The sequence below is a fragment of the Condylura cristata genome, unplaced genomic scaffold (genome assembly GCF_000260355.1).
Source record: "Condylura cristata isolate star-nosed mole 26May11 unplaced genomic scaffold, ConCri1.0 scaffold00005, whole genome shotgun sequence".
NCBI lineage: Eukaryota > Metazoa > Chordata > Mammalia > Eulipotyphla > Talpidae > Condylura > Condylura cristata.
Genome location: NW_004567106.1, coordinates 67,340,200 through 67,360,119, shown reverse-complemented (window position 1 = coordinate 67,360,119; position 19,920 = coordinate 67,340,200). Strand labels below are relative to the sequence as shown.

Sequence of the window (19,920 nt, the reverse complement as noted above, 5' to 3'; positions counted from 1 at the left end):
AAACTGGATTTTCAGCAACCAGGACTCACATTACAGTAATGATTTTTAAAGATGATCGTCCAGGTGATCTAATTCCCAAAATATTTCCTTCCTTTTAGAATCATTCTGCCGATAGATTAATTTATATGATAAACCACAAATAAACATGTTAGAAGTGGTATCACCAAAGACAGAAATGATCAGTAATCAAATAAAAAATGTTCAGCTTCACAAGTTATCAAAGAATTACAAATTCAGAATATAGAAATCATTGTTTTTCTCAAGTGAAAAAAGTCTTTAAATTGATCATAATTTAAGTTGCGATTGTAATGCCATTGATGGGAAAGTAAACACTACCAATGTTCTGGAAGGCAGTTTGGCAGTATGCATGTTGAGCAAACAGTTCAGTTTCTGGAACTTTATAATGATAAAGTAATTGGAGAGGAATAAACAGATGTGTGTTGCAAGTGAATTTAATATTAATGAAAAATGGAAATAGACATAAGTGCCAGTTAATGAGGAATTGGATGAATTGATAACTTCCAAGTATAATGAAGTAAAATGGTTTATTCGATCTGTATTTATTGGTATGGGAAAGGTGCCTGTGGAATATTAAATTTTACAAAGCAGTATGTATAAATCCCATAACAGGGTGCTACATAGAAATATATTTAACATGATGTTGAAAGCAGCCATTAGTATTTTAGCATGTATCTTTTTTAGCTTATCTTTTTACATAGACTCCTAAATTTTCAGCCTCACGAGTTGCACAGTCACATTGCATGCATGTAAAGGCCTCATAGAAGATAACATTAGTCTATAACAAGGGTCTTTTCTGAGTGACGTGGTAATGGAAAATTTAAATTGTTTTGTACATTGAAAATGTTTATTACCTCTGTGACTTTAATAATCAAGAAAAATCAGTTAAGTTCACTTAACCTATTCAAGTAAAATATACAGTTGATAAGACACACATACATGTACAAATTGCTGAACTCTCAAAACGAACGTATCTGTGTTCTATAAACAAAGGCATCACCAGCACTGTAGAAGTTCCTCTATGCTTCCCTTACTCTCAGCAACCACTGTCTTGACTTTACCAAAAAGTCTCTTTTGTGTTTGGTGCCTTTTACTTATTATTGTTTAAAAGCTTCATCTATATTGTGAAGTGTAGTTGATCATCATTCATTCTCTAATAGTATTCCACTGTGGCCAAAACATGGTTGTTTTCCTATCTGTTGAACATCTGAATGGTTTCTAGTTTGACGATTATGAATACTGCTGCTATGATCAGTACTTCTCTTTTGATGAATATATCTATTTGAGGGGGTATATACCTAAGAATTGTGGGGCCAGTTTTGTGAACGTTGTTTGTTTGGCTTGGGTACCTATTGTTGTCCACAGTATTATTTGTGTAGTGCCAGCCACTGGCAGTGTAGGAGTTCTACCTGTTTTGTGTTAACTTTTTTTTTTTTTTTTTTTTTTAAGCAGAAGCAATACACGTTATCCATAGGGTTGTTGTTGTTGTTTTAATGTTAACTACTTTGATAAAAATTTTTGTTTTCTATTAAAGCCAATCACCTTTGAACCTATCATCTGTTTTTAGCATTTAATTTGTAAATTCAACTGATGTAATTTTATTAATTAACCAGGAAAATATTGTGGGCACTTAATAGGTTAAACTAAATTTTGAGGTTAAAAATAAGGCTGACTATTTTTGCGATTGGTATTTTGAAATATTAATATAGAAATATCATTGTTAATTTTTTAACCTTAGAAAATTAATGCACGTTAGGAAATTAAGGTATAATCTATATGCTAATGAATATTGATAAAATTGGACACTGAAAAGACTCAAGAATTTTTAATACCTTTATGTTTATGAAGTGACATTTGCAATGATAATTACCTTTTAGGTGATGTGGCAGTGAAGATGTTGAATGTGACAGCACCCACACCTCAGCAGTTACAGGCCTTCAAAAATGAAGTAGGAGTACTCAGGTGAGCTTGTGTGATGGCGCTTCCAGAGAGGGAAACTGTTTTTCAGTAATAGCCAGTTTTAATTGTATAGATTTAGTCAATGTGCATAAAATAAACTTTGTCTTTAACTATAGTCTTTTAAGTGGTATGTATATTATAGTATAGTTGATAAAAGAACTAACCCTGCAAATACTCATCTCTGATCATGAAAAATAATACTTTCAGTGTGGAAAGAATACTCTCAAAATTCTAAACTTGTCACATTTAGTGATTGTACCAAGCCCTGGAATTTGAAGAACATTGAAATTAAAGTCAGTCCAGGGAAGGGTAACCCAAGTGGGATTAGGGTTTTAGGATTGTGACTGGGGGTAAGGTAATAAACAGAATTAAGCTCTTAAGTTCAAGAGAGTACAAACTTACTGTTTTATTCCAGAACAGGGAAATCAGTGGTGGGAGTTGTAGGAAATTATTTTTTCTCAACCCAAAAATATCTTTCTAAACTAGAACATTAAAAATAAAATGTGAGAGAAATTACTACAGTTTCAGTGATGAGCTTCCCACAATTGAAATCTTTTAAATTTATCTTATTGTTTTTTTTTTAAATAACTTTTTCTAGTAACATCTGACTGGTACACTGCTTTGGCTCGCTTTTTGCAAATTTGCTAATAAGGTTTATTAACATTTATTCTTTGTCACTCACATTTCTTTTTATAGGAAAACTCGACATGTGAATATCCTACTCTTCATGGGCTATTCAACAAAGCCACAGCTGGCCATCGTCACCCAGTGGTGTGAAGGCTCCAGCTTATATCACCATCTCCACATCATTGAGACCAAATTTGAGATGATCAAACTTATAGATATTGCAAGGCAGACTGCACAGGGCATGGAGTAAGTTCCATTCTGTTAAACCTCCTGTAAATTACTCTTGAAAACCACTAAAAGTGTTTTAAAGATTTTAGCTGTGCTTTTGGTTTGCCATTGAAATTACTGTCCAGCAGTGATGGACATTTTGAGCTAATGGTTAGCAATATTATACTATGAAATAAAAGTGTCTCTAGTACAGTATTCGAAACATATTTGCTAATAAATATGACTACAAAGTTATATTTAGCATGTATGATTTAACTAAGTAGTGAAGGTTCAGAAAACAGAACAGTCAGATAAAACAACTAAAAAGTCATGAACACTTATTGAGGTATATAAAATGACTTAATTTATTCACTTAGCATTCTATAGTTTCTACTGCAAAATGATTAATTAATAAAGTTAGGGTGAAAATATGCATTCTGGTAGTTTTGAGGACTTCAAATTGTGCTCATATCTGTTGAATTTTGCTATGTAATTTAAAGATAAGTTACTTTAAAATATGTTTGGAAAATCTGTGGGTAGTTTTAAAATATGTGTGTTTCTTAATTTAACAGTTTGTAGTATACAAACTGCTTCCACATACATAGGTCACTAGTCCTTTAATTTTTTATGTTTTCAAGTAGGTATTTTTATCTTCTGCTTACAGATAAGGAAACTGAGGCTCTAAAGTAAGGACACATATCAATAATTGGCATTAGAGGTGTTTAACTTAAAAGCAATCCAGTAACCACTATGGTGCTTTTACATTATAAAACTGGAATAAAAAGATAATATGTACTAAATTTGCAACTCTGACTCAAGATCACCTACAAGTACATGTAGAACCTGTACTCAAATCCAGATCTGGCTCATAAATCTTCCCACGGTCCTACTCTTTCTGTTTTAAAATAGTCAATAGCTCTTTCATTAGATTATTTACAGGACTGACTCTTAATACAACACATAATTACCTTTCTCAATAACATTCGCACTGGACTTGAAACTATCTCAAAAAAAGAAAAGAAAAACACCAAAATTCAGCTTTCCATATAAGTAAGTCAGAATCTGTTCCAATTTGAAAGTTATTTAAAATCTTGTGAAGACTAAAGCATGGAAAAAGTAAACATTATGAGAGTAATAAAGCTGATTCTGCACCCCTACCCCCACGCCCACCCCATCAGTCCCTTTGCTGTTTCTTCAGCAGGGCAAGCATTCTCTCTCCTGGGGACCTTTCTGTTTGTTATTTTCTCTTTGGATTACTCATCCCACAATTATCCATACAGCTTGTCACTGTGTTGCTCTACTCAGATGTCACCTTTCAGATGGAGCCTTCTCTGATCACCTTATAAACCTGGTGTGTACCTACCCCACCCTGCCACTCTCAATATCCCGTCCTTGTTTTTGTTTATTTGTGCACCCAATTCCATATGACATAGCTGTTTCTTGTCTGTCACCCTGCTAGAATAAAAGCTGTGTGAGTACAAGGGCTTTGTTTTCTTCTTTCTCTTACCCTATGCCTAACTAGGGCTGGCCTATGATAGGTACTCAGAACATATTTGTTAAACAAAAAAAAAAAAAGAATGATCACACACAACTGCATTTATTCATTTACTTTCTAGAAGAGAGGAAGACAAATCCTTCACATATCAAAGCTGAGAAATGTCAAGGAAAAGGAAACTAGACACAGATATGGTAAAAGAGCAGAAAGCAAAGGACTTTAGCTATAAACAGAGACAACAAATAGTGTATTACGATGTGTTTACAGAAACAGTGCAGGGCTAGCCTTGCTAGAGACAAGCAGGGTCAGGAAAGAACACTGCATTGGAGACAGACTGGCCTGAGGGGGGTCAGTGAAGAAAGCTCCCCTGAGGTGGGTCAGTGTCATGTGCCCATAGCTTTACAGGTTAGGGGCTATAAGCACAAACCGTTTTGGGCTGTGATCTACTCTGAAGTAGTGGTAACTCACTACATGGTTACTGTCTACAAGCATTGATCATCCCATCAGGTATATGCCAGATTTTATTTTACTAGCAGAAAAAGTTTAGAGCCTTATAAAAGAGCATATTTTTTATTATCAGCTTAAAATTAATCTAAGAAGGTGTTTCTGTTTTTCTTTCTGTTCTTTATAAGACAGTAACAACTGGTTAAATGTATCAGTATGTGTTTCATTTCTGAAAGCTGTGACAGATTGAAAATCCTCTTATTAAAATGGCTTTGTGGGCTTCAGGTTAAGGTAACAGATTATTGCTCTTCCTTGACACTCTATTAAAACTGTAATAATGGAATTTGCTTTTAGCATGGGCATGTAGGGGTGGAAATAAGAAAGGAATCAGTAGCAACAACATTTTAAAATCTAGAGAGCAGATGGAGAAGGGATAGTGGACTTCATAGTAGGTCCCAAAAGCTAAATCATTAGTTAGCAAAGAGGAAATAAAAACCTGATTTATACCATAAAATCCTCAAGTCTCAGAAATGGCCAGTGCCATGTTTCTCTGGGAACATGGCTACATAAATGCAGGAGAAGGAAGGCTACGTGAATGAGGAGATCCGTATGAAAGCGTTTCTGAATCGGACCTCCTGCTCTGTAACATTGGTGACTGCCCCTTCTGACACTACCGGTAGACGAGAAGTGCACTCTCTGCAGAGGGAGAAACATCCTCTGGACCAGAGACATGGAAATGAAACCTTCACCTGAGACAAGGGGATTGGGCGATAAATTCGCAGGTCCAAGCTCTGAATTGTCTCCTAGAATACTAGCAATTGAATTTGTCCCTTCAGGCAGGAGATGGAAGGGTCATCTCTGAAGCATCTTACTAGTGAAAAAGAAAAAAACAAAGCTAGTAGCACCAGGGATCGCATCAGATCAGTGAATCAGGAATTCCCAAACTAGAAGACCTTTGGTGTGCTCCAAGATCTCCAGCATTGTTACAGTCCTTGTCTTAGTCATAAAGCAGACTGTCCCTGGATCACCTGTCACCAAGGGAAAATCTGCAGTGGGACTGAAACACCAAACAGGAAAGAGGGCAAGTGGGTGTAGCTAGGAAAGCCAAGCCCTCACCCTTCCAAAAACAGCACTTTCCTCAGAGAGAGAAAGGATTTTCTCTCCATGAAACAAGAACAGATGCTTTAGAAGGAGCACTCAAGTGACAACAAAAAGGTTAAAATGTTGGTTTTTACTTCTGTATGTACGCTTAGAAATGACATTCTTTGAGATTATTTAAACTTAACTTTTAAATGTTAATTTAAAATATTCAAGTAGTTACTCAGATTTTCAGAATTTTCCTAAGGCACTCCTCAGTGAAAAAAATTTGAAAACTAGATTGCAAAATGCTATATGGTTTTATATTAGCTCACCTTTTTGTGAAACAAAACTCAAAAGACATCACAGGTTTTTTACAAATTAAGTTACATAAATATGTATAATTATTTACACAAACTATATAATTTAACCTGGTAGTGTTCCTGATTCTTGATGCAGGGGATACCTTGTTTTTCCTAATACTAATGACTAGAGCACATTATTTTCATTCCATTTGGCTGGACTTTGTTTTTGTTAGAAAATAGTCGAAATCTGTCCTAAGGTACAAGTTAGTAGCAGATAATAAGTTCAGCGGGATCACCTGATTATTCCAGACTAATTATTCACTATTTAACACTTGCTAGTTATTTTCAACTCTTTGTTGAGCTTACCTCTTGGCTCAGAGCCACCCATTTCAGCCTCTTTTGGGTCTCCCTTTGTGTTTTAATTTCCCCCTGGTTCTTCCCATAGATCAGATAAAACAAGTAGAATTCCTTGCATGCCTTACTTTTCCTATTTCCAATTCTTGTTCATCTTGAATACTAGTCAAAGTTTCATCTTAAGGACTTTGTTTTGGAATCAGGCCCAGCAACTTTTCCAGCTTGGGGCCTACTGAGGTAATTAACGGCTTCTTAGTGCCCATCCATTTCTCCTTCCTTCAGTTCCTGGTCCTGCTAAAAGCTCTTTGCATGCATAGCTGACTTTGTTTAACTCTGGTCATCCTCAGCTGCTACCCTACGGTAACTCCTTTTAATGCTTCTTGCCTGGTCCTTTCTTCCACCAGCATTTCACAAAGGACAGAACAAGCTAGATGTAGCCAACCAGTAAGTCCATAGACTTTTTGAATAGTAACCTAATTGCTTTTGCGAATTCCTCATTTCACAACATTCTACCCCTATGCTGTTTTATAGTTACTTTGAAGATGATCCTTTCTACCTTCTAAAATGTATTCTAAATGCCTACTATACAAGCAGAATAAGAGCATTCTGATTCACTGTATAAAAAAGCATTATAATAAGGAAAGTTGAATCATTAAAACTTTCAGATATGCCATTTTTAGTGTATTACAGAATATAAGCAGATGATTGATGGGTGACACTTTTTTCTGTGTGGTTCGGTCTTTGCTCAGTGAAAGATCACTTCTGACTCCTAGGTTTACCGGAAGAGACTGAGCTGTTCCAAAGGTAGATAGTTAAGGACACAAATTATTCGACAAATGAGGTTTCATATAGCATCTTATCATCTTCTCACCTGACAGTCATCAGTGAGACCTGAGTCATTTTGCAGCCCCCCAAACTATTTCAAGAATGGTCAGCCCACTATGTCATATTTTTACAGCACTTCTAATTTCAATATTATTATGGGTAATTTTTAATTTATTAGAAAATTTACCAAATGTTAAATCAAGAAGGCACATAGAGAAAGTCATGAATTCTATTTGACTATACTGATTGTCTGATGGATAAAAGCAGTAATGAAAAGGAGGATGCTGATGATAAGAAAAATGCAAACTGAAACAAAGCACTTTTCACCCACTGAGATGGGCAAAGTGCCTAAATACTGACAAGTCAAGTGTTGGTAAAGATTAGGGACTTTGCTCACTGGGATACTTCTGATAAAATCAACAGCCTTGAGGAGTTGTGGATATATCTGGTAAAATCAGTCCACCCCAGGTAACACTGGCCTTTGTGTTAAGAGATGTACATAAGAGAAGCTGTATTACTAGTGAATACAGTCCAGTAAAAAATTGGAAACAGAAAGGTGAAGGACTGGGTAAAGCATTGGCACATATGTGCTGGAGAGAGTGCACAGCCCATGAAGTATGCATGTATTTGTCAGTTTTAAAATATTAGGTGAGAAAAAGCAAGTTCCAACACGAAGCCACTTAAAATTTCAAAAACAAAGCATTTTTTCTATTAGAGGCGTTTTTAACTTCACGTGTGTTTGTAAACATGTTAAAATAAAAGGCTCAGTCGTGGTTGTCTCAGGGAGTGGCCAGTGGCGTCAGGAAGGCTGCGGTTATCAAGGAGGGCTTTATCTCCTTCTAAAATGGGACAGCGTTCTAATTGTCTTTTAATTTAAAAGACTAATAGTTTTATTTTCACAAACTTTCTACAAATACAAACTTTGCAAAAGATAGGAAAGAGTTGTATAAAAAAATTTAACACAGTTGATGAGAATAAGTGATTTCTACATTATTATTTTAAATGCCAGTAGTGTTACCATATACAGCAATGTATATGGTAATTATAGCATACAGAGTTCCCGTTTCATGATAGTTTAATTCTAGCTTTTTGGATTTAGGGTTTTTCAAATTTATGATGGTGTGACAGCAGCGCAAAGTCAAACTTGTAGCCAGCCACTCCATCGGGAGAGTAACAGCCCATACTCTGTACTGTGTTGCCGATACTGAACTGTATTTCCAGATTACAGTGGGTTTACCAGGACGTAGCCCTATGTTCAATTGACACTGTACTTAATATATGCCAGACATTGCACTTCATACATACTGGCTCATTTAATCTCAGCAACCCTGTGTGAGGTAGGTCCTTTTATCCCCTTCTTACAATAAGTTAAAATAGGATCTAGAAAGGTCAAGGGACTTGCCCTAGGCACTTAGGCTCCAGAATGCATCTCCTTAACCTTTATACATGCTGCTTCTCCAGCTGAATTCTTCCTTTCTGGAACTTGAAGTGGGGCCTATGTCATAGTATTAACAAGGCAACCCCACAAGGAAATAGAATGGTCTGGGTGGGAGTCCTTACCACACACTTAAAAAACTAAGAACAAGACCCAACTGTAGGCACACATAAAAAAGTTAATAGAAGTTTTATTTACAAAGGAAATGGAGGTAACCCAAAGAGGTTAACCAGTCAGTGCACCCTATTGAGAGCCCACTGAAAGCAGGGAAACTGAGATTGTGTAGGCCCACATGTGTTTGGGTCTTATACCATACATGGCCTCTTTATCCACCCTTAGTTCCCAGCATTCCCCCTTCAGAAGGCAAGAGTCATGGCAGATTCACGGCATGATGGGATTTGTAATGCTGGGGCACCTTGGATCTCTGGCATGAGACGGGGTTGGAGTCCATAAGCCATCACAGGGTGGAGTTCATTCAGAACATTCGCCTCACGGACAGTAAGGCATTCATGCTTTCAGATCCACTGTTCCTCTCTCTAGACACACTCCTAAGGCCTCTGTTTTCAAACTTCACTACCTCTGTTCCAGGGTCAGCTGATGATGTTGCTTGTCCTTTCATTAAGAAAATGAGGAATGGGCCTCCCTGGTGGCACAAGGGATCAAGTCTCAGTGCTATCACCAGCTACTGAGGCATAAGTTCAATCCCCAGCCAGGGAGGTGACCCAGAGGGCACAGCAGACCTCTCCTGTCACCCTTTGCTCCCCTCAGCAGTGTGTTTCGGTTGATCTGCCTGTTCTGTTCCCCACTCTGTCTCTGGTGAATCCTTTTACTCCCCTGCACCTCTGGCCTGCACCCCAGCTTTTTGTATACATAAAGAAATCTTCACAATAAATAACAATAACATTAAGGCGCTCATTGGCTCCTCTAGTGTCTTCACACTTCTCCCAGAAAGAAAACCCAGGTCCTTACAATAAGTCTTTCTCATTCTGGGGGTCACCTTTTCTGCTACCTCTTCCAATTCATGATTCCTTTTCTCCCTCTGGACTATGGGAAGCCAGTCCCACCTTAAGGTTGTGCCTGGCTAGTTCTCTGACTGTTGTGTTCCCATTTCATGCCTGTACGACTCTCCCATCTCTCCTATGAGTCTTTACTCATTATACTCTAAAATCACAGCTCCCTGTAATTCAGCATTCCCTATCTCCTGCCCACTTCTCACTTAAAGTTCACGACCTTGTGGTATATGTTTTGGTGATTTCTTTTTGTCATCTGGACTAAAATGTAACATCTTAAAGGTAGACATTTATATCAAAGACTTAGAACAGTTATTGCTTAACATATAGTGGGATTTCCATAAATATGTGTAGAATAAATAAAAGAATTCATAAAATTAAATGCTATTACCTCCACTTTATAGGTTAGGAATCCGAGATTATAGAGATATGTCATTTACCCAAGATTATATGGCTGAAAGGGACAAGTTGGAATTCAAACTCAAATCTGCTCAAAACCCGAACCCCTGAAAAACACAAAACCCATATCCTTTGTATCCTGTCTAATGAGTCTTCGTGGCCTTGCTTCCCCACCCCCCCACCCCCAACATATTGGAAGTACTGCCTTTTCCTGCTCACAAAAAACAAACAAAACCATTTAGGTTGTGAATTCAAAGAATCTAAAATATTCTGAAAGCTTTAATATGCAAAAGGGCAGTTAGTAATTCCATTTTAAAGACATTTTGTTTTTTTTTTTCATGTAGATAACCAGTAGCTCCAGCAATATTTGCTGAAAATACTTTTCCTTTACCCCACTGAATTACTTTGCTTTTATGAATAAATATGGCTCCAATTTTATGTATTCTTACTTGTGCATGTTTGAAATGACATTTTAATGAGAATAGCATGGTTTATGTTATCCCACGTTTATAATAAATCTCATATATTCTGTCAGATCTTTCTTGTGCTTAGATGCTATGGTGAGAGAGTCTTCCTACAGGCATTATGCCCTGTCTATTGCATATATGAAGTAAAAGAAATACCATTTCCATGGATTGAAAAACTCAACATTGTTAAGATACCAAGTTTTTGCAGATTCATCTATAGATTTAATGCAGTCCCAACCAATATCTCAGTAGGCTTTTATGTAGAAAATGCATATGGAAATACAGTGACTAGAATAGGTTAAAATAAGACAAATTGAGGAAGGACAAAATTGGAGGGTTCTATTGTGAGATTTCAAAATTTACAGTCAAATTAGTAATCAAGATAGTGTGATGCTGGTATAACAATAAACATACAAATCAACAAAACAAAATAGGAAGCTTAGAAATAGATCAATATGTATGTCTATGGGAAGTTTATTTTTTTACTAAGTTGCTAAGACATCTTAGTAAGAAGAGAAAAGGATAGTCCTTTCAGCAAATGTTATGAAATAACTAAATGCCGATATAGAGGGGGAAAGTTAACATTAACCTTTACCTAACCGAAGATATAAATATTAACTCAAAATGGGTCAAAGATGTTAGACTAAATCTAAAACTTCAGAATAAACATACGAGAAAATCTTTGTGGTATGAAAATGGAGATTTCTTAGGACATAAGAAGTAAGGGCCATAAAAGAAAAAAAGATAATAATAAATTAGACTTCATTCAAGTCAAAACTTATTGGAGAGACACTTAAGAAAAATAAAAGGATAAGCCCCAGATTTGGAGAAGTGTTCATAACAACATACGTCTGATGGAAGATATTAAACATATCAAAAAACTTGCAACTCAATAATCAAACTGTGGAATGAAATAGTAAGAGATATGAATACTTTATTAAAGAAGATACATGAATGAATGACAAATTAGCACAATCAAAGATCTTCCCTAGCATCATTAGATGTTAGGGAAATGCAAATTAAAACTGGGACATCTCTCCCTGTATACACACCCTCGAGAATGCTCACCATCAAAACCAGCAGTGTCAAGGATTGGCAAGAGGGCGGAGCTGTACAGTCCCTATACATTGGGGGTGAGGATCTTAAATGCTACAACCACTTTGACAGTTTCTTTGAAGGAAAACATTGCCATGGGGGTAGTCTCTAGCCTAGTTTGTGGCCAAAAGATATAAAAACATAAATCAAAAATAAAGACATGTATGTGAATGTCTATAGTATCTTACTCATAATTACAAAAAAAAAGGAACAACCCAAATATCCAGCAAATAAATGCATAAAATATTGCTTGTGACCAGTTTGTGTATCTCAATTGTTATGCTGAGCAGTAGAATGGAGACTAAAACTTGAAGCTGTGTTTGCATAAACTAGCATTCTGTAACCGTTATGCAGTCCAGCATCTGCTTAATTGTCCATAGGCGGCTGGGGAAATTCATCTTGCTGAAGTCTGATGAACTTTTGTGGAATCGTGCAGTACTAGGTAAAATAGAAGTGAAATGCCAATGTTAGCATAAGCTTGTTGCTTGGTTTTAGAAAAGCTGAAACTAGTTAAGTGAGACACTGAGAGGTAAATAGATTGGTAAGGCAGGCAAGTGGTGTAGCTACAGTATTTGAATTTCAGCAAGATGACTTGGATGTTATCTCTCATGATGTTCTGGAGGTTAAGGTCAAGAAATACAACATTCAAGACAGTTTAGGTTCATACTGTTTAATGATTACATGAGGTGCTATCAAACTGAAAGTCAGCGATTTCTGTCCTCACTCTATGGAAGAATCCTAAAGGAGGACATTTTCAGCATGCTGATCTTAAAAAGCTTTTTAGTAGAAACAAAAATGTTTATTAGCTTAAATTATAAGCCATGTCTTCAAAATATAAAATCTCATTTCCAAAAAGAGGAGTGCGCGAATGCAGAATGGTAAAATGTTTTGTACAGGCAGTGCATAAAGAACAGCCCTCTGGAGTTGTAGCAGAACATAATTGCAATGGACTTAGTGGCGTGACTGGGCTGTCTTGCTAATCCCAGTAACAGTAATGACTAGGTAAAATTTTTTGTAAGCCCCCCAGAGGAAGATAAAGAGGTGTGTCACTGGCCTGTGTTGGTCAGATCAAATCTAAGGTTTAAGATTTACTTTGAGGGCATCATATTATGCTCTAGAAAAAATGCTGAAAGTCTAACTCTTGGATAGAATTTGAAATGAGTAATGCTGAGAAGAAATTTTACCAGTTGATTTCCTAGCTTTAAAATGAAATGATTCTGTGAGTGGACATTTTTTCTTAAGAGGAAACCTATCAAGAGGATTTGATGTTCATTCAGTTTATAGCATGTTATTTCCTGCTTTTTTTTTTTTAACAAACTTGTAACACCCCCATAACATTTTCGAAAGGTAAGAGGGAGGTCCAATTTAATTGCCCTAAATTATGGATGGGCATCTATATCACTTGTAGCAAAATAAAGTTGATTTATTCTTGTTCTCTTCAAGTTATGTATTTTGGCATCCTCCATTATAACTGATTGGTGCTTATGAAATCATATGTTAATATCAACCTGTTTAGGCTTACTCAAGGTAGTCATTACTCTGAGTATATGATGTAGGGATATGGTTATGATCTTCATTCACCCAGCTTGGGGACTTGAACTCCTTACCTTTCCAACCATCCATTACACAGACTTGGGATTTTACTCTTTTGCTCCTTTTACTATAGAAATGTTACAGAAGGACTTATGAAATGAGATAAAAAGTAGGGAAGCTGTAAACAGTCACAGGTTATATGGCGGCAGCATCTCTGTTGCTTCTATTTGTGGTTTTGGTCTGTAAGAGATTGTTGCTATGCAGTTCTCCACTGTTATCACTAGCTCAGGATTATATGTATATATGTTAATTATCACACATTTCTGTTAGAAATTTCCTAGTCAGAAATTTCCTCTCTGTAACCTTCCTGTTATATTTCTACTTTATTCTGACATATTTCCTGAAAATATTGACACCATCCATCAAGAATACTTTTTATCTTTCCTTATAACTTTATCATGTCTACATATTTTCGCGTTTGCCACCCATTTGTGGCTGTTGTTTTTCATTTCAGAGGGGGCAGAACCTCTTTCTAAAGCCCATACCTCTGTGTACCAGACCGCTGACTGAAGCACTGATCACCACCACCACCATCACCACTCACCCTCCTTTCTTCCTAGAGAAGACAAGGTCTCTCCATCTTGAAACGCTTTTGATTGAGACCCTTTTTCTCTGTCTTAACCTTTCTATGTCACTGCAGAACTTTTGAGCAAATAGGGCCTATACTTGACAACACATTTTCTTTCAGAGGAAGAATGCTAGTGTAATGAAGTAGAACTCTGGGCCTGAAGTCTTCACAGGGTAATCAGATTTCGGCAGATGTTGTGAAGGAAATAAACAGTACAAAGTGAGAGAATGATTGAGAGCAAGGGGTTATTGTGTACAAACAGTGATTTTGAAATGATTTTGTCTGTAAAATAAAGGTTTCAGTATCTTTTGGAGAATGAGGAAGCTTAAATGCAGAACACATAAATAATAAATTTCCATGTTTAAGTGTTTATATAATTTTGCTTATACCATTTGCATTTGAAGTTCTCATTTTAAGGGAAAACTTATTTCTTAATGGTTAAATCTAACCTGATTTTCAGAAGTGTCATATCTCTTCTCTCCAATATTAAGCGAAGAAAAACAACCTTAACTATTGTGCCCATGTATCTCATTGTAGGTGAGTCAGTGGACATGTATTGCTTACCACATGCCAGGCGCTGTACTGGAGATTAACCAGAAATAAACTAGATATAGCCCTTCCCTCGGTGGACTCAGCTGGAGCAGTTCTTTAGGAGCAGCATCAGTGATTTAAACATTTTTACTTTAAAACAGATTCACTGTGGCCATTATAGAGGAAGTTTGTTCCTCAGAAATTTAAAGAACTTATTTTAAGAATGTATGATACTTTCCTTAAAAATGATCTTAATTTTAACCATCAAACTTCCATATGTAAGTGGAGTTTACATTCTAAATAGAAAATGAACACAGTTGGGGGATATACATGAATCAAGCTATTACTACAATAACTAAGCCGAACAGAGGGGGTAACTTCCGGTTGGGTGAATCAGAATTTATGTTCAATCTTTAAGTATAGATATGAATAGATGAAGGAAAACGAAGGCTAATTACTGTGGGGCAGACTTGGGAGGAAAGCATTGATCACAGGTGGGATTAGGTATAAAGATATATATAAAGGACACTTGACTGAAATGAAAGGTTTGTATTAGTAAATAGTAAAAGATAAGCAAAGTCTTTTAATAAGAAAGATTTGATTGTACTCTTGTAATATAGTCCTATAATCCTAGATTCATTTACAGCCTGTTGTAATAGTTCTTATGTAAAAGCTTTATTACATCGTACAGATTACAATTGTGTCATGATTCTAATGTTTATTTACACCCCTAAATATGTTCTATGGATTTTTCAAGGCCAGTCTTTACCCCTACTCAGGTTAAAATGATGTTTTGTTTTTCAGTTATTTACATGCCAAGTCAATCATCCACAGAGACCTCAAGAGTAATAGTATCCTTCTTGAAATTCGTCTGCGAAGTTTGAAAACATCCTGTCTTTTTCTTCTGCATTTTGTCTTCACATTGTGTAAAAACAGTTTTCATGCTAAACTCGACATGCTATACAGAGAATTTATACATGGGTTTGCATGAGAGGATAGGAGAGCAAGGTACTACAACCTGCCTTGGGTTTCTGAATGATGATCATTGCCAAAGTATCTGTCAAGTCTTCATGACAATAGGGCAGTTTTTGATTGTTAATGTTCTTTTACCTATAAAACAATAGTGTTGTAAATCAGCATTACTTCAATAAATGATTTTTTAAAAACTGATAGTTTCGAAGCTATCTACTAACTTAATTCAGCCGGTCCGTTATTGAGATACAATTGAAAGTTCCAAATTACTTAAAAGTGAGGTGAGAAAAACAGTTTTTCGTCTTCCCTATACCTGGATTAAGACCCTGTCTGTACTTTGATTGCCCTGAAGCCTTTAAGGCTTCCCCCACATGTAAAATCTGCCAAGACCCTTTCAGGAAAAGGAAAGCCTCTCACCTCATCCTACCACATTTCAGGCCCCCAAACGCCTAAATGCAGGTCATGTAGACCATATAGAACTAGTTTTTTGAACAGGTTTATTAACTTTAAGAGGAATTACTGAATATTACACCTTTAAAGAGAACAACATATTTCAGAATTGGAGAAATTGGATCGCTACTTAAAATTGTCATAATGCTTGCTCTTGTAGGAAAATATATTATTTTCCTTTCCTTAACTACACCTCAGATATTTTTCTTCATGAAGACCTCACAGTAAAAATAGGTGATTTTGGTCTAGCCACAGTGAAATCTCGGTGGAGTGGGTCCCACCAGTTTGAACAGTTGTCTGGATCCATTCTGTGGATGGTAAGAATTGAGGCTTTTTTTTTCCTCCATTAATTAAGCTTTCAGTCCCTTTTAATGCTGCTGAGTTATTAGAAAGTAATTAAAGGTTTCAACTACAGTATTTTCATCATTCCCAATATTCACAGAAATCACTGTTAACCTCTTTATGTAAGTGGATGTTAACTTTATTGTTTATCTTTAAAAATAAGATGATGAAGCAGTTTAAAGCAAAAATGTATATTGTAGGTACTTTAAATTTTGTTCCAAATTTTCTCTTTAAAATATTTTGTGTTCAAAATAGTTTGTGCTCCCTGCTTTCAAAAAAAAATAAGAAAGTATGCAATTTAAGCAGGCATGATTAAGGTTTTGCCATTAAGGTTTTGTCAAGAGAACTACTCTAAGAGAAGGACTGTTTCACAATCTTCTTTAAGCCTGCACGGGAAAGTTGCTTCCTGAACTGTGTGATTCCGGGGCAGCTGACAGAGGAAAGGCAACAGACAGAGAGGTGGCTTACACTGTCAGCCTTGTGCTACCCTCGACAGCACATATGTATCCATATTTCTGCGTTGTGAAAAAGTAGTTCAAGAATAGGGAGCTCAAACTCCTGTCCAGTGCTGCAGCAGGCTGTGATAGGGCCATCGGGTCAGTCTGTAAGCCAGCAATTCTCAGCAGCATCCCACAACTCTCCCAGGAGTTCCCCAAGGCTGGCGCTGTGTGAGCCCAGTTTTCTTCATATCCTTCAGACAGAATAACGCATCACAGCCAGTTGGGTGCAGAAGCAAATGGGTGCTGGAGTAGCTGGTGCCAGCAGCCTCCCAGTCAGTGAGAATCCCTGCTGTCCTTCTCACCAAAAGTGTCTTTTAAAAATGGATGATCCAGTGTAACATCTAATGGTCATCTTGTCATTTAGTGTTTTGACAGTTTCTCAGTTATGTTTTAATATTATAAATATCCACAGATAACAATCCACATAAAATCTCCTTGGGTCCCGGAACATCAATAATTTTTAAGAGTCCTGAGGTCATACGTTTGAGAACTGCTACTCTAAGCCAAGTTCAGGGTTTCCCAAAACTACTAGTGCACTTTTAACTGTAACTGCCTGAACCTGCACTGAGACGCCCCCTGGAAACAGAAGTTTCAGGGACTTTCCAAACCACATTTGCCTACTATCCAGGGTCTGTGGAGCAGCTCCGGGAAGGGAATTCTGAGGTGGGAGTCTGAGGCCAGTTAGGTTAAGTACAGCTATAGTGTCTTACAGCAATACATGGAGTGAGGCAGGTAGCAAAGTGGAGGCTCCGCTCTGGTGCCAGTGCTTGGCTCTTACCCTGCACCTCTGAGCGCCCCTCTGCCCCGTCCTTCCTCTGTAATGTTGGCTTGGACTAAATATATATTTAACTTTAAGAATAAGCAAGAGTTTGCTGAGTCAGAATTGTAATCTGGATCTATCTCAGCAACACTAGGCACACTTTGTGACAAAGAAGTCACTCTATCCTAAGGAGAGTTAATAAGGCAGATTTTAAGTCCTGAAATTGTAAAACTTAAATTCCAAAGCAACAACCGAGACCTGTTTCAAAGGTGCGCTTATTTTAACTGGGGGAGAACGACTCAGGCAAGCTTGTTAGATTTGTACCTTACAAAAATCTTAGCTTTTGTGTGAGTAGATTACTAACATGAAGTTTTATATTCCTTCTAATTTATTTTTTGTTGATACAAGGTGGGTGGGGTCATTCTTTATCCCACCAAGAGAGTAGCCAGTGGATGCCTCAATTGCCAAATAAATCTTTGAGAGACAAATGTGGGAGACTTGCATAGACAAGGGGAGAGAAACATTTGGTTGGAACTAGCAATACAGTTTCTGACTATAACATCTTCTCAACCTCATTTAAGTCTTAGAAGAAAAAGAAACCTTTGTGTGAAAATTTTACAAATCAGTAAGTTGAGGATTAGTCGTGCGTTTCTTATATTTACAAAGATGGCATACAAATTCATGAAACTACAACAGTGAGATAAAGCTAAGTTTTAAAAAGACAATGTTTCAACTGACTTATTTCTCTGTCCCTCACAAAAACTGTGTCCATAACTTGAAAATTATGTCTGTATCATACCAGCCTCTCAATATTCTGACTTGTTCGTAACATCACAGCTGAGTGTGGTTTCTTTTTTTCTTTTCTAAAGGTTTATTTATTTATGCATACAGAACTGGGGTACAAGCCAGAGGTGCAGGGGCGGTGAGAGGATTCACCAGAGACAGAGTGGGGAGCAGAACAGGCCGACTGACCAAGTACACTGCTGAGGGGAGCAGTGGGCAGGTCAAGAGAGGTCTCCCACACCATGTGGGTCAGCTCCAGGGCTGGGGATCAAACTCATGCTGAAGTGGCTTTGGCTTCTTTAGTGCTGTGCTTTAACCACCTGCTCCACCACCGAGTGTGGTTTCTTTTATACTGTAGTAATAAACATAAGTAGGAACAGCCTTCTCCACCTCTCTCACCCTCATCCAGATCTCACACACTTTTCGTCGGTGCTTCTATTGGTTTGACGTTAAAATCATCAAGGGAGCCCTCCCTGGTGGCACAGCGGGTTAAAGCACAGCACTGAGAAGCTAAAGCCACTTCTTCATGAGTTCGATTCCCGCCTGCCCCGGAGGAGACCACATGGCGCGGCAGACCTCTCCTGGCCCGCCCGCTGCTCCCCCCAGCAGTGTACTTCGTTGATCTGCCTGTTCTGCTCCCCACTCTGTCTCTGGTGAAGCTTCTCGCCGCCCCTGAGCCTCTGGCCTGTACCCCAGTTCTGTATGTATAAATAAATAAATCTTAAAAAAAATCATCAAGGGAGCTTTAAAAACCAGCTCTGTTTGGACCCCAGCCCCAGATACTGATGTTAGATTATTGCACTTGAATGTGGTCTGGAAGTCTAGAGGATCGAGGCTGCACAGGTGATTCTGGTTGGCAGCTGCAGCTGATACCTCAGGATCTTGCTGTTCTGGCCTGGTGTGAACCTGACTTGCCTTCCCCCGGCCAGTGGCAGGGATGTTGTTTCAGGGTTTTCAGCTGTTTTTGCAGTTGATTGTTCTAACAATTGTTAATTGTTTTTATTAATTGTTTCACAAAGTTTTGCTTAATATGATGCAATTCCTTCCAAATGAAAAGATAGACCAACAAAAGGAATCTTTCATGCTAGTATTTAACCAGATAATTGTATTTCGTGTGAGCAGTAAGCAAGTCTAGCTGTAGACCACAGTGACTGAGATGTCTAAAGCATAGCGAGTGTGGTCTGGTCTCTGTGTTTGCCCAAGACGTCGCATAAACGATTCCTGTGCCATGTCTATTAAATCTATCTGCTGTCTGTTGCTGTTGTTAATAAAGCATCTTGACATGTTTCTACTGCATTGGGAGACAGGAAGGGGACTGGAGCTTATCAGTATTGAAATGTTCTCATTGTCTCCAGTGCCCTGAGATGAGGCTTATTTGTACGGTGGAAAGAGCCTGAATTCTCGGACAGTTACCATATTGCCCAAACATAACTACAGATCTAGTATCTCTTCAGTGCTCAGGAACAGGAGTAAGAATGGATGATTGATAGAGTAGCTTGTTTAAGAATTCAAATGGCTAATAAATTATCAAGTGGCAGATAAATTATCAAGTCTTAGTAACATGTTAAGAATATTAGCAAGTGTTGTACCCCCATGTTTATTGCTACTTTATTTACAATTGGAAAAACATGGAAGCAGCCCAAATGCCCAAAAGTAGATGACTGGATTAGAAAGATGTGGTACATATATACAATGGAATATTAC

The 19,920-nt window shown here is 37.4% G+C and overlaps 1 protein-coding gene across 1 annotated transcript in view; it reads left to right on the top strand.

Moving 5' to 3' along the window:
* The window catches only part of BRAF (B-Raf proto-oncogene, serine/threonine kinase), a 75,954-nt gene that overhangs the window by 37,040 nt on the left and 18,994 nt on the right, over positions 1-19,920 (top strand). Inside the window, exons 12-15 of the mRNA XM_012720779.1 lie at positions 1,896-1,980; positions 2,674-2,850; positions 15,214-15,260; positions 16,030-16,148. Of these exons, the coding sequence (XP_012576233.1) occupies positions 1,896-1,980; positions 2,674-2,850; positions 15,214-15,260; positions 16,030-16,148 (428 nt within the window). The remainder of the gene's footprint in view (positions 1-1,895; positions 1,981-2,673; positions 2,851-15,213; positions 15,261-16,029; positions 16,149-19,920) is intronic.